The 19,526-nt window shown below is 35.5% G+C and overlaps 1 protein-coding gene across 2 annotated transcripts; it reads right to left on the reverse strand.

Moving 5' to 3' along the window:
* Positions 1–3,014: 3,014 nt before the first annotated feature.
* On the reverse strand, positions 3,015–7,472 carry LOC131067410 (uncharacterized). Of its 2 annotated transcripts, none has more exons than XM_059211040.1 (5): positions 6,427–7,472; positions 4,853–4,974; positions 4,071–4,111; positions 3,868–3,966; positions 3,015–3,621 (listed from the first exon to the last, which is right to left on the reverse strand). In XM_059211040.1, the coding sequence occupies exons 1-5, from the start codon at positions 7,229–7,231 to the stop codon at positions 3,567–3,569; spliced, it is 1,122 nt and encodes a 373-aa protein (XP_059067023.1). In that variant the 5' UTR covers positions 7,232–7,472; the 3' UTR covers positions 3,015–3,566. The 2 variants fall into 2 exon arrangements, with proteins under 2 accessions (XP_059067023.1, XP_057858380.2); XM_058002397.2 differs by having other exon boundaries at positions 3,015–3,593; positions 6,427–7,468.
* Positions 7,473–19,526: the final 12,054 nt, after the last annotated feature.

Here is a 19,526-nt window from a genome sequence, read left to right on the forward strand (position 1 = left end):
AAAGACACCCTCCATACACCCAATAGAAGGATATAGAGGGGCTTCATTGGTATTGAAGGAGGCCATCAAGAAGAAAAAAAAGATCATTAGATTACGAGCATAAAATAAACCAACACAAAGGTTACAAGTGTTGCAATTTGATTTGTGAATTAAGGGCAAAGTAGAAGGTGATCCCAAAAGGGGACATCGCACCTCTAAAATAGCCAATGGTGCAATACTTGCTAATCTAGGGAAAATAAAGAAGACAATTTGGTAGCCTTTGCTAACCGAAAGGTATCCTAAGCATTAAAGTATTATACAACCATTGAAAGAGAAGCTCTTGTCATGGTCTACGTTTCACGTAAATTTTGATGTTTCCTCCTATCCACCCCATTTACATTCTATACTAACCACAAGCCCTTGAAATTTTTACTAAACAAACTAGTGATACAAGGGAGAATATGTAAGCGATTATTACTCTCCCGAGAATTCAATTTCACAATAACAATTAAACCTAGATAAATAACCAGAGTTCAAATTAGCCTTCTCAAATTGATACGAGAGAAGAAACGAAGGAAGCTAAACAAGAAGATCTCACCCTAACCAACTTATTTTTTATAACAATAGTGCCTAAAGAACTACATGGTGTAGCCCAATTATATTCCACAAACACCTATCCACAAGAACAACTAGATGAAACAAGGCGATTCGCCAAATCACACCTCTAGACATAAAGAAGACAAAAAATTTAGCATGGCATCCTTATAAGATTAAGGACGTCCTTATAAGATTAAAGACATCCTTGATTCCAAAACACTCTACTTTGAACACTCAATGGCACCATTCTACACTATTATGTCAATGACACAAGATTGAAACATTATCACTAAAATCCTAAGTAGAAGTTGAGTTGAGGACGAGTGAAGGTTTAGAAGAGGAGATGATGTTGGCAAGGAAAGAGCAACCGAATAAACTTCCAAAGAACATGTCACATCTTAATGCCTCAAACTTGTGAGGCTAATGGATTGGAACTTCGCATGTAGACTAGTGGTACTAAGTACGAGTCGTGTTCCATCTTGTAGATACAAATACATTGTAAGATATGATTACCAATAGGAAGAGGAAATAATTCTCGATAGAATATAATGGAGAAATATATATGATAGTGATGTATGAGAATATGAGGAGATATAAGGGTGTAAATAATAAAATCATACAAATACTTTAGTGTCTCAATATAATAATTGAGTTCTTTATGTTCTACCTTAGTCTTTACTCCCTATTCCCTTAACATGTTTGAGCCCAAGGTATAATGCTACAACACTACAAAGTCAACTCATTAGGATACAAAACCTCACTATGTGTCCCTAAATTTCTTGTTTTAAATTTTTATCATAAAATGTTTTAACAATTTTTTAACTTGCTTTCAACTATTTTTATGGGTTATCTCTTTCTAGAAGAATTTTTTCCCAATCCCTATGCCCTTTCACCAAGTTCTACGTTCCATGACTCAATAAAAAATATTGAATTGTAATGCTATTTTTATCTACCAAGTTCTACACTACTTTGAAAAAAAAGAGATAATTGTATGCTATTTCTATCGATTGGCCTATAATTGTTTGTGCCCATCAACCATTTGACAGCACCATAGGTGCTGTTTGTCATATCAAACATACGAAATTGAACCTTTAAATGTGTTATTAATTAGTGGAAGGCAACCACTCAAACATCATCCTTTCACATAACTGGATCGGGTTGATCAGCTTCAACCACAAATTGAATTGTTGTCCTTAATATCCTCCTGGGGTCGCAAATAAAAAATTGCAAGCCAACCGCTTAACAATTACTTGCAGGCTTACTTGAGGTAATCTAACAAGCCATCCTAATAGTCATTTCACCTCATGAAAGCGAAGTCTTGACAATCACCATCTACCCATCAAAACCTTCGAAGTACATGAAATCACAAATCACAAATTCTTCCATCTAGGTTCGCCTAACAAATTTCACAACTTGTTTAATGTTGTAGTTTGTGTTCAACACATGATCTGCCTTTTAACAAAGATTTAATTTTTTTTGAACCACTCTTCCATGGATATATGCCACTCTACTAAGACACCACTCCTTTGCCCCATCTGTTTCTCACGGTTGCTTTCAATTTGGGATCATAGGACATATAACAGGAGCGAATTGATGTAGAACAGCATCCCTTCTTAGGGACCTGCCACTGTAGTAAACAGCTGTGATGTTTTGGTTTTTTCATATTCACTTTAGCCCAACTCTTTCTGGGTGTGTATACTATGTTTAATAGTCTAATATCTCTTCTGTCAACCTTGAGGATCTCACTGCAACTATCGAATGTTAAAACTTTAACCAGCAAGCATAACCAAAGGAAAACCATATTCTTGACTGGGCAGATCAGGAAAAAAAATTATGGCAGTAAGCCAAAGATTTTTGGTTTGGAGGACGGTATATATGTGAATTTCCATTGGAAAATTTTGCTTTCAAACTATAGATGAAAGAAAAAGCATGAAATCCAAAATGCTAGTACCTAATTGACACTAAACTAGATGTTCTCTACCTAGAGTGAAACTTGACTTATCACCTATAAGAAGATGGGGCTACTCTCCTCTCAAAGCCATTCAAGAAATCCATATAACTATCTGAATAAGAAAACAATGGCACCGCATTGCTTGATGACTGCTGCATCAAAGATTACTTAATATCAAATCCATGTTGGGAATTTTGCTTTTGCCTGTTGTCTGGTTTTAAGCCAAACCATTCAATAGAAAGTCTGTTCTTTAAATAATTGGAAACAATTATAGAATAATTACTAGAAAAGGTGACATACGGGAATGGAGGCACCAATTTCAACTAGGATACTGCATATATAAATATAGGTGCCAATAAACATAAAGCTTAACTAGGAGAGGTAGATACTGGCACAGGCTAATCGTTCCTATGAGTTCGTTCATGGTAAATTATAGTGTAGTTATGGAAGACCAAATCTGTTAATATTATCATTGATAATTCCATAATGGATTTCAAATTGGGATAGGCCTTGTTTAATAGGAGTCTTCCTTCAGCCAACATAAAATTTGGGAAATGGAATACAATTAAAAACACAACGGAAAATAGGTATACATTAGCTTGCTTCTGATAGACAAGTCTATTCTGCAAAAGATTTATTAACTACTGGGACTAAAAAATTCTAACTATTCCTAAAATGATTTAATTTGAACTATGCTTTTCTCTCAGCTTATCTTGGAAGGCATCTAGAGACTACAAAAAGGGTTTTGCCTCTAAACTAGTGAGAGGCTACATGAATGAAGTTTCTCAAACTTCACAATGAATTAATACGTGTATAGGTTAAAAGGGCTTGTCCTCTTACTCAGAAAACTCAGACTTATTAAGATGGATTATCTGAGAACTATAGTCCCTCCAAATTTATTGAGCTTGACCGAATTCAATCATCATGAATCTGCAAGGCATCATAATGGCCATATCCAGTAAACAAAACCCTGATTGGGTTTCGTTTCCCATAGTCTTGACCATACTCTGCAATAGCTATAAGACCATCAGAGTTCCTCTCATGCATATACACAGTTATTGGCATCCTGCATCCATTCAAAACAAAAACAATTTCTGTAATGTCTGTTATACCTATCCATCATTAGTCACATTAAAAACACACTGTTCATGGATTATCAAATAAAAATCTATCATGCTCTTAGACCTCCAAATACAAAAACATTGTAAATAAGACACAATGCTTCCATTTTTATCTCAAGATTTCTAAATCTGCTCTAAGCTTCTGTTAGTTACTCTGGAGTGTTCCTTCCTAATGAAAACCAAGCTATTAAACATCTTTATGAATCTGATTGGACTTACTGGAGAACATGCGAAGCCATAAGTAGTTCAGGTTCTCCACCCCAAACGTGAGGCTTTTTGATCTGTTCAACATATGTATCAAAGTCGCCTTCTATGCACCTGCAAAGAAATATATTAAACATTGAGATTCCATTTACACCAATCTAGCATGCAGTTGCTGAGATATTTGCTTACATTTCAATGTGCAAGTTCCAAGAACTCACCATTCATACTCTTCACGTCTTTTAACCAATTCATCTGCAACCTACAAAACAAAATGCCAATTCTATTCTTCATCAGTATAGCTCACTCCATATACAGAAAAGAAGAAAATCTCAAAAGAAAAATGCTCTGAGATAAGGCTTACAAACTTTCCTTGATACATAACATGTGTTAGCTATTTCACGCATACAAGTCGACAATTAACTCATGCCACACGACTAAGATTCTATGACCTGAAATTGAGAATCTAGAGAAAACAGTATGGAATCCTAGTGCAGATAAACAAAATAGAAAGAGTGAAATGCTTCCGGAATACATTTTCGAGTCTTGTTTGCATCGACATTTCAATCATGCTCTGTAACCCATTATTACAATGAGGAAAGAATAATCTGTGTCAGAGAACCAAATGGTAATAACTTGATGGTCTATGTATTAGAGAACAATTAGTTAACTACAAAAAGTACAGAGAATTTATTGGTCTATATACTCCTGCACAATATGATTGAAAGGAATCGAATCGATAGCATGCAAAACTGCCATAATAAACGACAGACTTTCATCTCATTAAGAGGACATTTTAAATTGAGAATTTCAACACAGTACTCAAGCACAAGCGGGCATATCATATTCCAACAAACAAAATTTACAAAAAAAAGTGTCAAACAGATCATTAGTGAGAAAATCTCCTCCATCATGGACTAACTTGCAATTGCAACCATACAAATGCATCATACACGAGAGATTTTTATGAAGCACACCAAGAAGATCGTATCCGATGACTTACTCTAGCTCGCAAATCATCTGCTAGCCTTCTCTGAGTGCTCTCGTCTGGAGCAGCTTCTCCTTTTCTCAGGCAAGAACCATGTGCAACAGCTCGAAACAAACACCTCCCATCACCAGGTACACCTGCATAAGTCAAAAGTTTATATAAGAATTAAAGTATCAAATAGCAAACTAGAGAGCTTTACCCTCAACATACATTTTCTTCCAATAACAGTGCATCATATATATCCAAAAAAATATTTTACGGGGAATTCCGTAAATAATGATTTTACATGCAGAGACAATCAAAACTTTCAAAGCAAAAAATGGAAGATCACATTACTCCATGTGTTTTAACCTCAATACCATGAAAATGCCATTATAATTTGTAGTCTATCAAATGAAATTCATAACTTTCCTCACAAGTTGAAAATACATCGGTTATTGGGCATTCACTAGGGCTTAATCATCCACCCTGATAAGTTTCACTTCTAGAGAGAGAAATTAACCTCTTCTCACTGGAATGGATATAGAATCTAATGAATAAACGTATTATACTTCATAATCATAAGACAACTAAGACCACTATATGACTGGGAAGTGATATGTCCAATTTTCATTTAACAGAAAACTGCTTCTAATTTTTACATTGATCTGCAAATATATTATTCCTGTTACATTTCAAAGCGTTTGACAAGTACCTTGAGAGTGGCATAAAACTATAGATATGCAAAGTAGTGAAACAGAGCAGCACTCTACAACACAAAAGGCAACTGCCTTAGGTTGCAGATTATAATTATTCTGATACCTACCTTATCTCTCTGAATCAGTAAAGGAGGCTAACCACATCCACCAAGATGAGTAAATTATCTCGGTCCCTCTCCTATGATATTCAAACATGTATGTTTTATTTGGAGCAAAATCAAATAGCTTTTCATAGAAAACATCAATGAAAATAAAGATGTTATTTACTAATCCATTATAGTAAGGTTCACTTTCTAAGAAGAGAAACCAACCTCTTAAGATTGGAATGGTTATATAGAATATAACGAATAAACATACACTTGGCAAGTTTTTATAACAAGAGCCGCCACTTTAACTGATCTGTTGATCCATTATACATAAGAAGCAACAAACAAACCACATTATTCATCTTGTAATTTTGCACGAGAGGGTTTTTGAACAAGAGTCAAAATGTAGGAATTTAAAACGTGTACATGATATTATGTATAACTGTGAAAAATAAAATCTAAACTTTTTAATTGATCTACAATATAATTAAGCGTATAGCATATCAAATTATTATACTGAAGCATGAATAATACCCTGGCCAAACATGAATAGAAAACCATGACAATTCTCCATGAAACACGCAGAAGAATTGTAAGAATCACAGATAATGTTCTTAAAAAGGCAGGATTTGTGGATGGAGTAGTTTACCTATTCATCAAGAGTCACAGAGATGTTGTGTGTCCAAGTGGAAGATATCGTGGATGTATATTTTAAGACATTTTCTTAGGTATCGTAACAAATGGATTCAGGGGATGAACATCAAAGAAAACAAGGATCATTTAAACATCTAGACAAAATGCTTACCCGTGACAGAGTAATCGGTATAAACTTTCTTTCCATGGGAGGCCTTATCAGCAGAAGCAAGGATTGCCCCATCATCATCATCCACCAAATCATCAGTATTCTCATCTACCAAAAGAGCTTCAGCCTCAGCCTGAACAGGAGGATTTAGGTTTGAAAAACAAGCACACACCCCAAAAAGCAGCCACGCAGAATGACTCCCATGCAGCCACCTCGCAGGCCTCACATCCCATGAAGCATTCCAGGACCCCTCACAAAATCCCCCACCTACAGAAGCAGAACAAGAAGAAAGCCTCTTTGCACAATCACCACAGTTCCTATATATCCCAATAAAAGAACCCTTGGATTTCATCTCTTCAAAACATGTCCTGCCATTGCTATTGCACATCCTATTGGGTATTCTCTTGTGGGTATCAGAAAAATGTGAGGAGGGAAGCAGGGCATGCCAGATGGATGCAGCCACATACCCATTTCCATTCCCTGCAAGCAGACATGAGCTGGAATGGTGCTGGGTTCTCCTTGGATTGGACAGGTGGCAACACCCATCGTTGCTCTTGTCATTAGAATACCCAACACCTCCCTTCTGGAAATTATTTTTAGGCAATAAAACCAAGGTTTTTGATTCTCTCTCGATGCCTTTGGCAGAGCAATAACTACGAGCGTGGTAACTGTGACTGTAACTACATGTCAGATTAAGTGGTAGTAATGAAGTTCTGCTACGAATAGGAAGGCGAAAACAGGCATTCCCAAGCATGTGATTTTCTGCAATCAATCCAAACCCTCTTCCCTTGTGGTTTTCCCAAACCATTCTATAAATTTCTCTTCAGGACATACCATCAAAAATTTCAAGCAATCACTAAAAAGCCCTGCATTTCTATCCCAAAAAAGGGCAGAAAATGGTTGTATTTATAAAATAGTCAAGCAATACAACTGTAATGATGGGGTATTTATAGGATGAAGAAGAAGAAGAGACATAATAGAATACAAATGGCCCTCACAGGCATGAAGAAAGCTTTGAGAATCAGGCGGAGTTTTTTTCATTTCTTCCTCTTTGGCTTGGTACCGTAGCTGAGGCTCGGCCTCCGCTTTGTAAACCACCGAATCTGGGTTCTCACCTTGGAAAGTTCGCTGTAAGTCACGTTTCAAATAGATTTTCATCGATAAACTTGGACTGGGTGAATTTGCTTTTAAAAAATAAAAAAATCAAAGGGTCAATTTTTTAACGTGATGGAAGATGTGACGGATGATGTTGGCATTATTGTTAAACTTTTTAAGGTGAATTCAAATATGCAATTTCTGGATTAGATTGTGTTAATAGTTTTTATTAATACAATCTAATCTAATCTAGAAATTGCATATTTAATTAAAAATATGGATTTTGAAAATCTGATATCTTTAACTATTTGAATTGTTTTTGTGATGTTTTTTTATCTTTTAATGTGAAGGTGATGTTGGCATATTTTGATCTTTTAACGTGATGCCTTAACATGACAGGTGATGCTAGTAAGAGAGGCCCTCACACCAGTAAGGTCACAAATGTACTACATGAATCACTTTCGATCTGGAGCTATGAGCTAATGAGGTCACAAACGTACTATATGAATCACTTTCGATCTAGAGTTATGAACTGATGAGGTCACAAACAAACTACATGAACCACTTTTGATTTGGAGTTGAATTGCTTTTGATATGGAGCTATGAACCACGGAGGTCACAAACATACTTGATCTAGAGCTATGAGCAAGTGAAGTCACAAACATATTAGATCAAACGCACAAACACATTAGATCAATGAAGACAAACCTACACAGCCACTTAACCAACACACTATGAATAGAACCCAAAAAATAGAATCTATTCTCTTTAACCCTCATGATAAATTATTAATTGATTCATACCTATAAATTTTTTTACATTATTTTTTTTATTTTCTTACATAATAATTCATGTAGAAACTTAAGTTTTAAAGTTTTTTTTCCCAAAAAAATTTAATTTTGAAAAAAAAAAAAAATTAATATAATAAATCATTTTTACAAAAATAAGTTAAATTTTTAGAAAAAAAAAAATTAAATTCTTTTACCAACTCAACTCCCACCTTTTTTGAATGCCCACATTGAATTTTAAAATTAGGTTTGGAATTAGTTTTTTTTTTAAATATCTCTATTATAAAATGCCTGCGTTGAATCTGAGAAAAATTAGGTTTGGGATTAATAAAACACCACGTCATATGGTTTAAAAAGAGCATATTCCTCCGTCGTCAGGGGAAGAATAAAAAATAGGTATCAGTTGAATAATTGATCGATCCACAAACGATCACAGGTGTTCAATAGGTGGGACCCATTATAAAGCGTACAATGGTATATTTTATTTAGTGTTTGCTTTAGAGTTTGTGCGAATATGAAACTTGGCCATGGTGAGTGCTTAGGTCATCATCCTGTTAGTTATGAGACAAAAATAAGGCATTTTGCATGGTGGAGATTTGTAGGCAGCACCCCACGAGCCTAGCCTGCCTAGTGCGTTGGTTGGGCCACCCTTGCCCAAACCCACGCTACTCTTGGTAGGTGGCACACACCACATTCTACATTTATTTTACATTCATATATTTCATTAAAAGTGCTTTCAATTTGTTTAAAATGTTTAAAATGTTGGTCTATTAGTGAAGTTGAAAGGTTCTTAATGAGCCCACTTAAGATCAACTCTAGCGGAGTGCAAGGTTCCAACATGTAAAAGGGATAAGATCGGGATCGTGCCCCAGGCAAATTTGGCGAGATGGGTACCTCTCAATCATTGGCTCTTAGCTAAAGAGGTTCTTGTGCTCCCATATTGGTAGCAAAAACGAAATTGTGGATGATCTCCATCAAAAATAAGTAAAATATTATGAGGTACTTAGGAATTGGATTAAGTTTTTTTATAGAAGTAAAAAAAATTATGGAAGATTTTTCATCCACAAAGTCGTTTCAACTACTCGATATGGGAAGAAGAGCCTTAGGTTGAAACCTCTTCGATTCATGCAGGGCATGATCTCAGCCTCATCCCTTATGATGTTGGAGTCTTGCACTAGTAAGACTTAATCCATGGTGAGCTCATTAAGAACATTTCACCTTCACTAGAATACTAAGGATCCATTGACCAAAAATAATTTGATTATATAGATCTTGGGATATTTATTATTGATACTTGTAGGAGGTATTTTCCACGGCAAGTTGAACCTTGATAGCAATATCATATTTATTATTATCATATAGTAAATTATAATGTTATAAAAGAATGTGTATTTAATCTGGAAGTTATTCTTAGAGTTAGTTTATTAATGCTATTTAAAGTCGGATTTGGGTTAGGGTTATAACTCAATTAATTGAGCACAATTGACAAAGTGAAGGATTTGTTATTTGATTAGACCAAGTACAACAATTTGTTTTTTTTTTAAATCACTAATTATCTTGGTTTTCAATTGCTCTTTTCCTAATTTTAAACAAATTAGACATCTACAATGAGTAGTCTATAGAAGTTAATTTATATTATATTTATTTAAAATAAATAAATAAATTATAAGGTAAATAGGGATTGATAAGGTTTTTTTATAAAAATGATTTGATTATATAGATATTGGTATTTTTATTTTCATATAGTAAAATTATATTATTATAAAAGAATATATATTTAATTTGGACGCCTTTTTTAGAGTTTGTCTATCAATGTTATTTAGATTCAAACTTGTGTTAGCATTGTAAATTTATTTGTAGTTTGATTAGGCCATCCACCATAAATAAATTTTCTTAAATCACTAGTTAACTTAGTTTTCAGTTGCTCTTTCACAATTTTTAAAAAATTAGACATCTACAATGAAATTAGAGTAGTCTTTAGAAGTTAATTTATGGTACGGGGTTGTTCCCATAGTGTGTTGGTTAAGTGGTGGTGTTGTTATTGTGTTCACCAAGGATCAAACCCTCGTTGGGCCATTGTTAAATAAGGATGAGGTCCCTCGTGGGTCAAAAACATTTCATGTGGTATCAGAGGGTTTGTTAGCATTTCAAATCCCCCCAGGTTTATGGGGATGGTGGGTTTAAACCCACTACATTGGCAAGAGGGTTTAAACCCACTACATTGGCAAGATTAAAGGCATATCAATCTTCGTTGGAGTTGGGTTGGATCAAAATGAACTTTGAAAGGGCTTTGTTAGGGAACTCAAGATTGTTCAAGGTTGGGTGGACATTTAGAGACCATGATGGTGTCGAGATTGCAAATTTGATCATCCTACTACCTTTCAGCACCAACAATGAAGTGGAATTGCAAGTGATTTGGCATGGGCTCAATGAAGATCTAAGAATTAGAATTAATTTTATTGTCGAAGGTCATTCTCTTATCACAATTAACATGTTGAGGATGAAGAATATTTGCAATTGGAAGCTCAACGTATCGAAAGATTTTTTTGAGTTTAAGGTTGATCGCGTACATAGGGAAGGCAATAAGGAGGTCAATGAGCTAGCATATGAGGGTGTTTATTTAGCGAAAGTTCCATATGCCTAGTGGTGTCAACAATGTATTGGAATTAAACATTAGTTTGGTAGGGGCTTTAATTATATTATTGTAATTAAAAATTGATCCTTCTTTTGTCCATCCCATTTAATCAATTTTTAATTATTTAATTACTTTATTAACTATCCAGGCAAGTGGGGTGGAATCATCAGAGATCGAGTGGCAGGGTGGTGATGGCCTACGTGACTTACCTGGACATTCAAACTTCTAATTTAGCAAAAGCGATGGCGGCTTTCTCTGGCAATTCTATCGCCAAGGACAAGGACTCCCAAAATATTATCATTAAAGGTGATTCAAAAAACATCATCATGATGTTGCAAGGCAAGGAGAAACCAGATTGGTTTGTGGTGGACCTTATCACCAAGTGCCAATGTGTCTTTTCCTTGTAAGGATTCAGCATACCCTTAGGGAAGGCAATAGGTCTGTGGATAGGCAAGCAAACCTTGGTCATATTTTGTATGGGCTTAGAATTTGGATGGTGCAGTATGAGTTACCTAAAGATATTCATGCCATTATTCTTGAAGACATTAAACCTAATGAGACCTAAAGATTTTAAAATTGCCTTTTCTTTCATTATCCAGTCTGCTTTGTACTTCAATCATTCATTGATGTGGACTTGCCTTGTTAAATCTAGTGAAAGCTACACTTCTTTCAAAACCACCTTTAATGGTGTTTGTCCCAAAGCTGGTTTTAGCAACCCCTTTCTAATCTTATTCAAATTGAGCTCGACAAATGTGACAATTTCAAACAGAATGGTGTTCCATGGAAAAAGGTGGTGGAGGACAATTTCTAGCGACATACGTTGAAGGAATGAAGGGCCTCAACCCTTCTTTATCTGATTAGTTTTCCCATTCCTGGAATGAGGACGAAGTCCAAGTGGGCAAAGTGAAATTCGCAATGTTTGTGGAAACCATTGTGGTTGCTACGGGTCTTGTGGTGGAGGGCACAACCTTCCAAAAGAAACCTAAGGGTAACTACAAGGCGAATTTCATGAGGTTCCTGAAGCTGTGGGAGAAAGTTGCTTGCCTACAAAGTGGTTTCAATAGAGATGACATACCTGGGGTTTGGAAAGAAGTTGCATTATCTCTTATGAAGTTAACCACTTTAAATAAGAGATTTAAATAGTTTCATTCTCAACATTTCCTCATGCTTAACCATTTGAGGTATGGTGTGAAGATGAATTTCCCTTATTGTCTTTTTTTGTCTATCTCCCAGTCTATAGTTGTTTCTAAAACTAAAAATTTCCTTCATTTGCATCAGGGGCTTACTTTGTGTCCATATAATTTTCACTTGAATGTGACCCCCACTTGTGGGTCAGTTAGCAATCCCTCTAGTCCCACTCAGTGTGTTGAGTTGTTGGATAACCTAGGTAGTAAAGACGCCATCTCCACTCCTAAACCCAAAGAGACCTCTACCCAAGTAAACCTTAGTAGGCTAGCTAAAACCAAGAACCCTTTGCCCCTCCCATTAATTACTAAATGGATTATCAAAGAATCAGAGGCAAAGGAGAATGTTTCTAAGGAATCCGCTTCCTCGTGGTCTATTGGATCCGAGTGTTACCTTGAACAACCCTACTAGTAATGTTGTCACCCCTTCTACCCCCTCATTTCACTCCCCTCCCCCCTCATGTACGAACTCTTCAAAGAAATGGGACTCCCCTAGCTTTGTTGACAAGGTTAATGAGCTTTGTGATGGCTACAACAAACATGAAGCTATAATTTGTTGGCTTCTAGGGCAACTAAATGTGGCAAAAAAATAAAATTAACAAGCTCAAGGCCCTCACTAAAGCAAATTCTAGAGATTCAAGTTAGGCAATAGACAATAAGGATCAAGGATTTGGGTGGAGGCAAATGATTTAGCAAAAAATATAGAAAAAGAAGGAATGGAAGAGGAATTGAAGGGGCTTTGTGATAAAATGGACCAAAAGGAGGATAGAAAAGAGGCAATGAAGGCAAATAAAGTTGTGCAGGACAACCAAATGTCCCTAAAGAGGAAAATGGAGGAAATGATAGCACAAAACAAGAAAATGTCCAAGAAGAATTATACAACTGTACAAACCATTCAAGAAGAAATCAATAGGAGGTAGTCAAGAAAGAAACGCCATTTGGATTCTTCCCCTACAATTGGTTTGGTGTCGTCGGTGTCTAGGGTGAAAGATACCTTGAAGTTCCTTGCTATTTCATTAGGTAAAGGTTCAAACATGAGGCTCTCCTTCTCTGAAAAAGTGAAAATGATGAACTGAGATTAGAAAATTGAGAAGCCCCCCACCAGGTAAGCCATTAGTTTATGCCTTCGGCGGGGGTGTATATGTTATTTTTTTGTTCAATTCATTTAGTCTAGTCTTGTCTTCTAGTTTTGTGGTGTTTAGTCTTGGGTTTTTGTTGGGTTTTGCTCTTTTTTAGCAATTGGCACTTTGGTTTAGGGCTCTCACTCCTCATCAAACCTTGGGTTTCTTCACTTTAGTGGTTATGTAATAGTTTGAGCCTCTCTCTGTTTAATCTAATCAAAACTATCCCCCTTCTTCTAACATTAATTAAATTATTTAATTATTTAATTAATTGATCATTTCTTTTAATTGATTGATATTCAATTATTTAATTAACCTGTCACATTCCTCTATCTCTTTATAATTAAATATTTTTTATTTTTTAATTATCTAACTTTTCATATATCGTTAAATAAGTTATTTAACTTATTCTCCTATTCACCTTTCGCTTTTTAACCAAGTAAATAGATGAAATATATATTTAATATCATCTTTCTAGTGAAATTAAATAATTTTCTTTTTCCACTCTCTTACAGCCTTTATCATTTTTCCTCTAATTCCTTCCAAGCATCTTCACACTCCTCTATCATCTAGGGCAAATTTTCTCCCACACAATCTCATCTCATCCATCCCTTGTGGGATGAATTCAAACTCAACAATTGATCTTCCCTCTTTGAAATCTATAAATTTGAACTTCTCCCTTTGTTTTCTCTTTAACAACCAACTTTGAGCTTTTCTTTTATCTCATTATTGTGCTTACAAATTTCTAAGGGCAATTATTCTCACAAATTGGAAGGAGACAAAATCTATGTAGAATTGTAAGGGAGTGTTTGCATTATGTTTGTTATTTTGATGTTATTTATGTTTATGCACTCTCATTTCTTTATGTTCTTCGTAGAATTGACTAGTTTTTTCTTAGATTTGAGGGTTTTGTGGTTGCCCTAGGAGAGTCTTGCATTTCAAATTTCTAGGCTATACATTTTGGCAAGCCCGTGGACCCCACATCCTAAATTTAACCTTTTTCTATGATTTTTATTGAATTTGTTGGTTTTGGTTGAAGATTGGCCCTCTTGATCACAAGTTTTGCACTTATGTGGTTGTTTCTACACTTTTTTTGACTTATTTTGTGCTTATGTTGATTGCTTCTGCACTTTTGCGATTGTTTTTGTGCTTCTAGTGGCTCCTTGTGCGCTTCTACAAACTCAAATTATGTTGCCTAGGACCAAAACTATGCATTTGCATTACATCTGCACATCTGTTTGTTCACCAGTGATTGCTTCTGAAAGGTAAACTTGCTATTTAGTTTTTGTTCAGACTGCATTTCTATTCAATTTCTTAATTTTTTATTCCTTGGTTTGTGTTGACCTATTCTTCATGATGATTATGTCCCTAACCAGTTCAAAATATGGAAAAAGGGGTGGAAATTGAAAAGGGGTTTATCTTTCTTTTTTGTTTTTGATTTTTAGAATAGATAGCACTTCAATTGATGCTTTTAACTAAACCCTATGTCTCGTGTCTTGTGCATTTGCACACAATTTGTTGTGTTACCCAAAAGTGTTGTAGGATATCCTCTCCCCTGGCCTTCATGGATCTTGGGAGCAAGCGAAACCTTAAAATTCTTTTTTAATTTTTAGTAGGAGGCATGCTTGGGGATCTCATCACCCCAAGGTTCAACCTCAAGCATGCATCTCTAGTGGGTTATATAAAAGGGTGAGAGCGAAAGTTGTAGCACAATCCAATCATGATGTTTCAGGCATATCCTTGGGGTCATTAATAATTCAAGACTCAAGGTGAATGGATTCAAGATTAATTGCTTGTGTCTCACGGTTGTACATGTGTTGGTATTCTAAGTCCCCCCACTAGATACCTTTTATGATTTTATAGGCTAGCCTTCAATATTATTTGAATCGTTCAAGGGATGTGTATTGTACTTTGAAGTTATTCAGCATGCACCCTCCCTAGTAAGATAGAAATCCCTCAGCTAATAATGTCTTTGAACCTTCAAGGTAAGAGGAAAGGTGGGTCAGTTACTATTGTGCATGTGCCACTAGACCTCTAGCTATGGACTTTGGAACATTGTTGAGCTTAGGCCTAGTCAAGTAACAACCCACTTGAGTATCTAGGTTGGACATGCTTTCAAGTGATTTTAATTGTGTGAAGTTAGTGCAACAAACAATTTTTTATCTCCTTAAGGCCTCATTCATACTCTAAAAGTTAAGAGTCAAATAGACAAATCTATCTTTTGTGCTTTTCAAGTGTTTTCTTAATTCAAAAACATCTCAAAACTTGCCAAACATAAAAAAAAATGACCAAAACTTGCTTTAAAATAACCTAAAACTCAAATTGTGTTTCTATTCATTAGAAGTGTGCATTTATCACAAAACTGTGCAGTTGCCCTCTAGTTTTGTGCATTGTTAACCAGTTTTGTACACTTGTCAACTAGACTTGTGCTATTATTCACTAAACCTCCACTATTATTCACCAAACCTCTACATCTATTACATTTTGGTGATACTGAAATAGAAAACAGAGACCTCCAAAACTTGCAAACATTCAACATTGAGATTGAGACTGAAGCTAGTAGGATTACATTTTTTCCAATTCCCTACATTTTATTTGCATCTTTAGAATCAACAAATTCTTTGTGTTAGATTAGTTTACCTTAGTTTTAATCCATATTTTATCATTTACCATTGGGACCTTGAACTTTGTTAGTCACGGATTTGGCCCCCATCTATAGTCAAATTAGTCAACCCATCATTTGTTACGCTTGTGCTCATTAGTCTAGCACAAGTTTGACCAATCAGTCCTCATTCAACCATCATTACCTGAGGTACAAACATAACTTTTCAAAATCTTTATTCACTTTCATTGGTGCATCCCGATATCCTCAAAAATTAAAAAATATTCAAAACATTGTCAAAAATATCAAAAAAGTTAAAATATCCCCAAAAATCTTAAAAAGAATCACAACATTGCAAAACCCCAAAAATAGTCTTTACACTTTGTATAACTTGCATATCATCTTCAAGGTCTTTTAAAGTCTCTTTTATGCCTCTTGTAAGTAGGTCTCAAAGCAAGAAAGCAAATACATACCAATCTCAATCTGACTCTATGTTCAATCCCATGAGTCAATATTACCAAAGGAGGACTCCAAGTCTAATGATTGAACCACCTGAAAACTCAACACAATCACCTCCTCCAAAAATTTCTATGGCTAATATCAAAGCGAATTTGACACAAGATCAAATTGATGAAGCCTTGCAAGATCACAAAGTTCAAATAATTATGGATACTCTTCTCACCACAGACCCAAATCGATACTTTCTATTGCTAACACAACATGAAGCCAAATTACCCCCTAATTTTGATCTTTCAAATGTCAAGGAAACCACATCAAATATAAACCCTTTTAACTTTGCAACCACATCAAACACTCCAAACCCAAAACAAGACAATGACCAACCACATGAGACCACAACATCATCATTTGACCATCAATTTAACAATCCTCTTTTCAATCCACCACCAACACCCAAGGCAAATACAACACCCCTTAATTAAAACACAACAATCTCCAATCCAACCTCATCACTTTTTGATCAAAACATGCAAAACATACCTCAACCAAATCAAAATGTGACACAACCAAACCAAAACAAAACAAATTGAAACCCACCACCCAACCAAAGTCAAACCAATTCCACATCATTATCTCCAAGTCAAAACCAAATTAACAACAACATCTCTCAAAAAAACAGCCAATCACCTCCACAAATCAATTCAACAACCAACCCATCAAATGTTGCAACAAACCCATCAAACACAATTGTTAACTCCTTGAACCAACCAATTATTAGCCAACCCATGATTAGTCATCTACAAAATCAAAACTTGAACCAACACATTCTACCCCCACCTAAAAATAAAAATACATCTTTAACGAGTAGTACACACAACCAAAAGCTTTTGAACATCCTTCAAAATACCCTTCTCCAAAACAGCCACCCTCTATCCAACATATACCCCACGTATCAAAACTAAAATCTTATGACACGTCAACAAAACCTTGGACACAACCAAAACTTGACATACATCCCTCTCCTAAACCAAAACCTAGCATATGACCAATACCAAATACCTCCACTATCAAATCAAGCATATACATCAACCCTGGAATCAATCCCTTTGTTAACCCTCTCATGATAGCCTCACACAACAACATGTGCCAATTTCAAAATCAAAATGTCAACACTCAACTCCAACCTACAAACATATTGGCTCAACAATTACAAAACCTCCAACAACAAAAACATTGAGAATTTTGTTTTGCAAATTTATACCAGTGGGTGTAGCTCCCATTATATTAGTGAAACCAAATTTACATAAAAATCCTAGCTGCAGAAATTGAAAACCTAGATTCTAATGGCTTCAATGTTCTCTTGGTTCACTCAACCTGAGCTGGAGAGCAAAGTTTTTTGTTAAAATTTACAAAATAAACATATATGTTTTCATGTTGTTTCTTGATAAAACATCATGCAATAGAGCTATGATTTCTCTTAGTGTGTTTTTTTCAATGCGGAGGTGATGCAAATAGAGTCCCCCACCAACCCCACCACAAGCTTGCCTTTGAGGCCGCAAAGAGATATGCTTTCCAAAGTTCATATTGTAATATTGTAGAGTAGAAAATTGCATACCCCTTTGCAATTCCACCTACACTTTTGTAGCTACTTTAGTGTCCATTCCCCTAGCATTTTAGTAGGCTCATTTTAGCCCTTGCATCAACCTTTCCCTCTCAAGATGCTCTGGACCTCCTTTTCCAGCACCTATCTTTCAGCTTCAATTTTGCATAAATTGTGTGTTTCTCTTGCCACCTGTCATTTTTTAGTGTGATTCGTCTAGACACTAGCACGTTGCGCGAACATCCGTGTGTCACACATTTGTCCTACGAACATCTTAACATTCAAATATTGGTTCTATATATTTCGACACTTGTCACCTATCTTGATTGATGGAAACAACTTAGAATCTTCTAAACAACTTGTTAGCCTCTTCTTTCCCTCCTATTCTCTCATTTAAATCTATCTTTTTCTTTCATGCAAGCTCTCTTGGTTCTCTCAAAAAAGATCTCTCATTTTGGGTTCTCTTGGTTCTTCAAGCAATCTCTCTTGTCTCACAGCTTTCTCTTGCTCTTTCTCTTGCTACAACAGTCTCTTGTTTGCAATAGCGCTCTCAAGCTCTCACAATTATCTTTTGCAACTCTCTTGGCTTTCTCAAGCCTCTTTGGTAATAGCATTCTATCTATCTCGTCTTTAAGCATATTTGAATTTATCACATCCCCTATCTATTTGATCATTTTATCATTCTAGATATTTGTCTTTTGATCTATCTATCTATCTGGGTTATCCGTGGAGGTGGAAATACCAAAATGGGGGTCTAAGTGAGGCAGGCCTCTAAACACAACTCCCAATATTCTTCCTCTTCTTCATGTGTGTAGGTTTATTAGAAGCATTCGAACACATAAGGGTTTGTTTGTGCTTTGTTTATTTCATTCATATTCATTTCTATTTATAGTTATCATTTAGTATTTATTGCTACATTTCTAACTCCTGGATTTTGCAAGTTGATTAAAACACGAAGTCGAGTTTTCATATTTCTATGTCTTTTATATTCACGGTCCGTACAAGACTACAACGTGTCACGTAGACGTCTATCCACTATGTTGGCGTCCTTGACTGAGATGCTCATACTTGACCAAATACTCTCTATATTTTCTCTTTTAATTTCTCTAATTAGATATCTTCACCAGTTTCACCAGTTGGAGATATATGAATGTATGTTGTGAAATTGACTCTCAAGGGAACATAGTTCTTCCCTTTGCATGGTCACTTTTGCACCATTACAAGTATTAACTAGCCTATTGATTGCTTTCTCTGACCATTCATATTTCTAGAGGTGTGCACCATGTTGTACACAAATCAATCCAATAGTTCAGCATTGTGGATGTATGCATTCACCAAATTCTATTCACAGACTAACCTTCTAACTACTCCCTCTTAAACATTGATTTTGATCACAAAGATCTCCTGCAATTGGTCACTGATAAAGTACTAATTGCAATTGTACACACATTTTAGAATGTTAATGTATTTGTCTTCCCTTGATTTAGAGGTCAACTTACATCAAGAGTGTTAACAAGATAGTCACATATAAAAACCCATTCACTAGGGGTCCAAGTTTCCATCTTCAAAGCTTCATTATTCATGAGATGGATCTTGTTTTCCATATAAGCGTCATTTTG

Source organism: Cryptomeria japonica, chromosome 9, assembly GCF_030272615.1.
Source record: "Cryptomeria japonica chromosome 9, Sugi_1.0, whole genome shotgun sequence".
NCBI classification, from domain to species: Eukaryota; Viridiplantae; Streptophyta; class Pinopsida; order Cupressales; family Cupressaceae; genus Cryptomeria; species Cryptomeria japonica.

Excerpts from the sequence above, each read along its gene's own strand:
- LOC131067410 (XM_058002397.2), bottom strand. The coding sequence starts at position 7,231 with ATGGTTTGGGAAAACCACAAGGGAAGAGGGTTTGGATTGATTGCAGAA. Across the intron at positions 4,112-4,852 it reads CAGATGATTTGCGAGCTAGA|GTTGCAGATGAATTGGTTAA; the intron begins GTAAGTCATCGG and ends TTTGTTTTGTAG. Across the intron at positions 3,967-4,070 it reads AGACGTGAAGAGTATGAATG|GTGCATAGAAGGCGACTTTG; the intron begins GTGAGTTCTTGG and ends ATTTCTTTGCAG.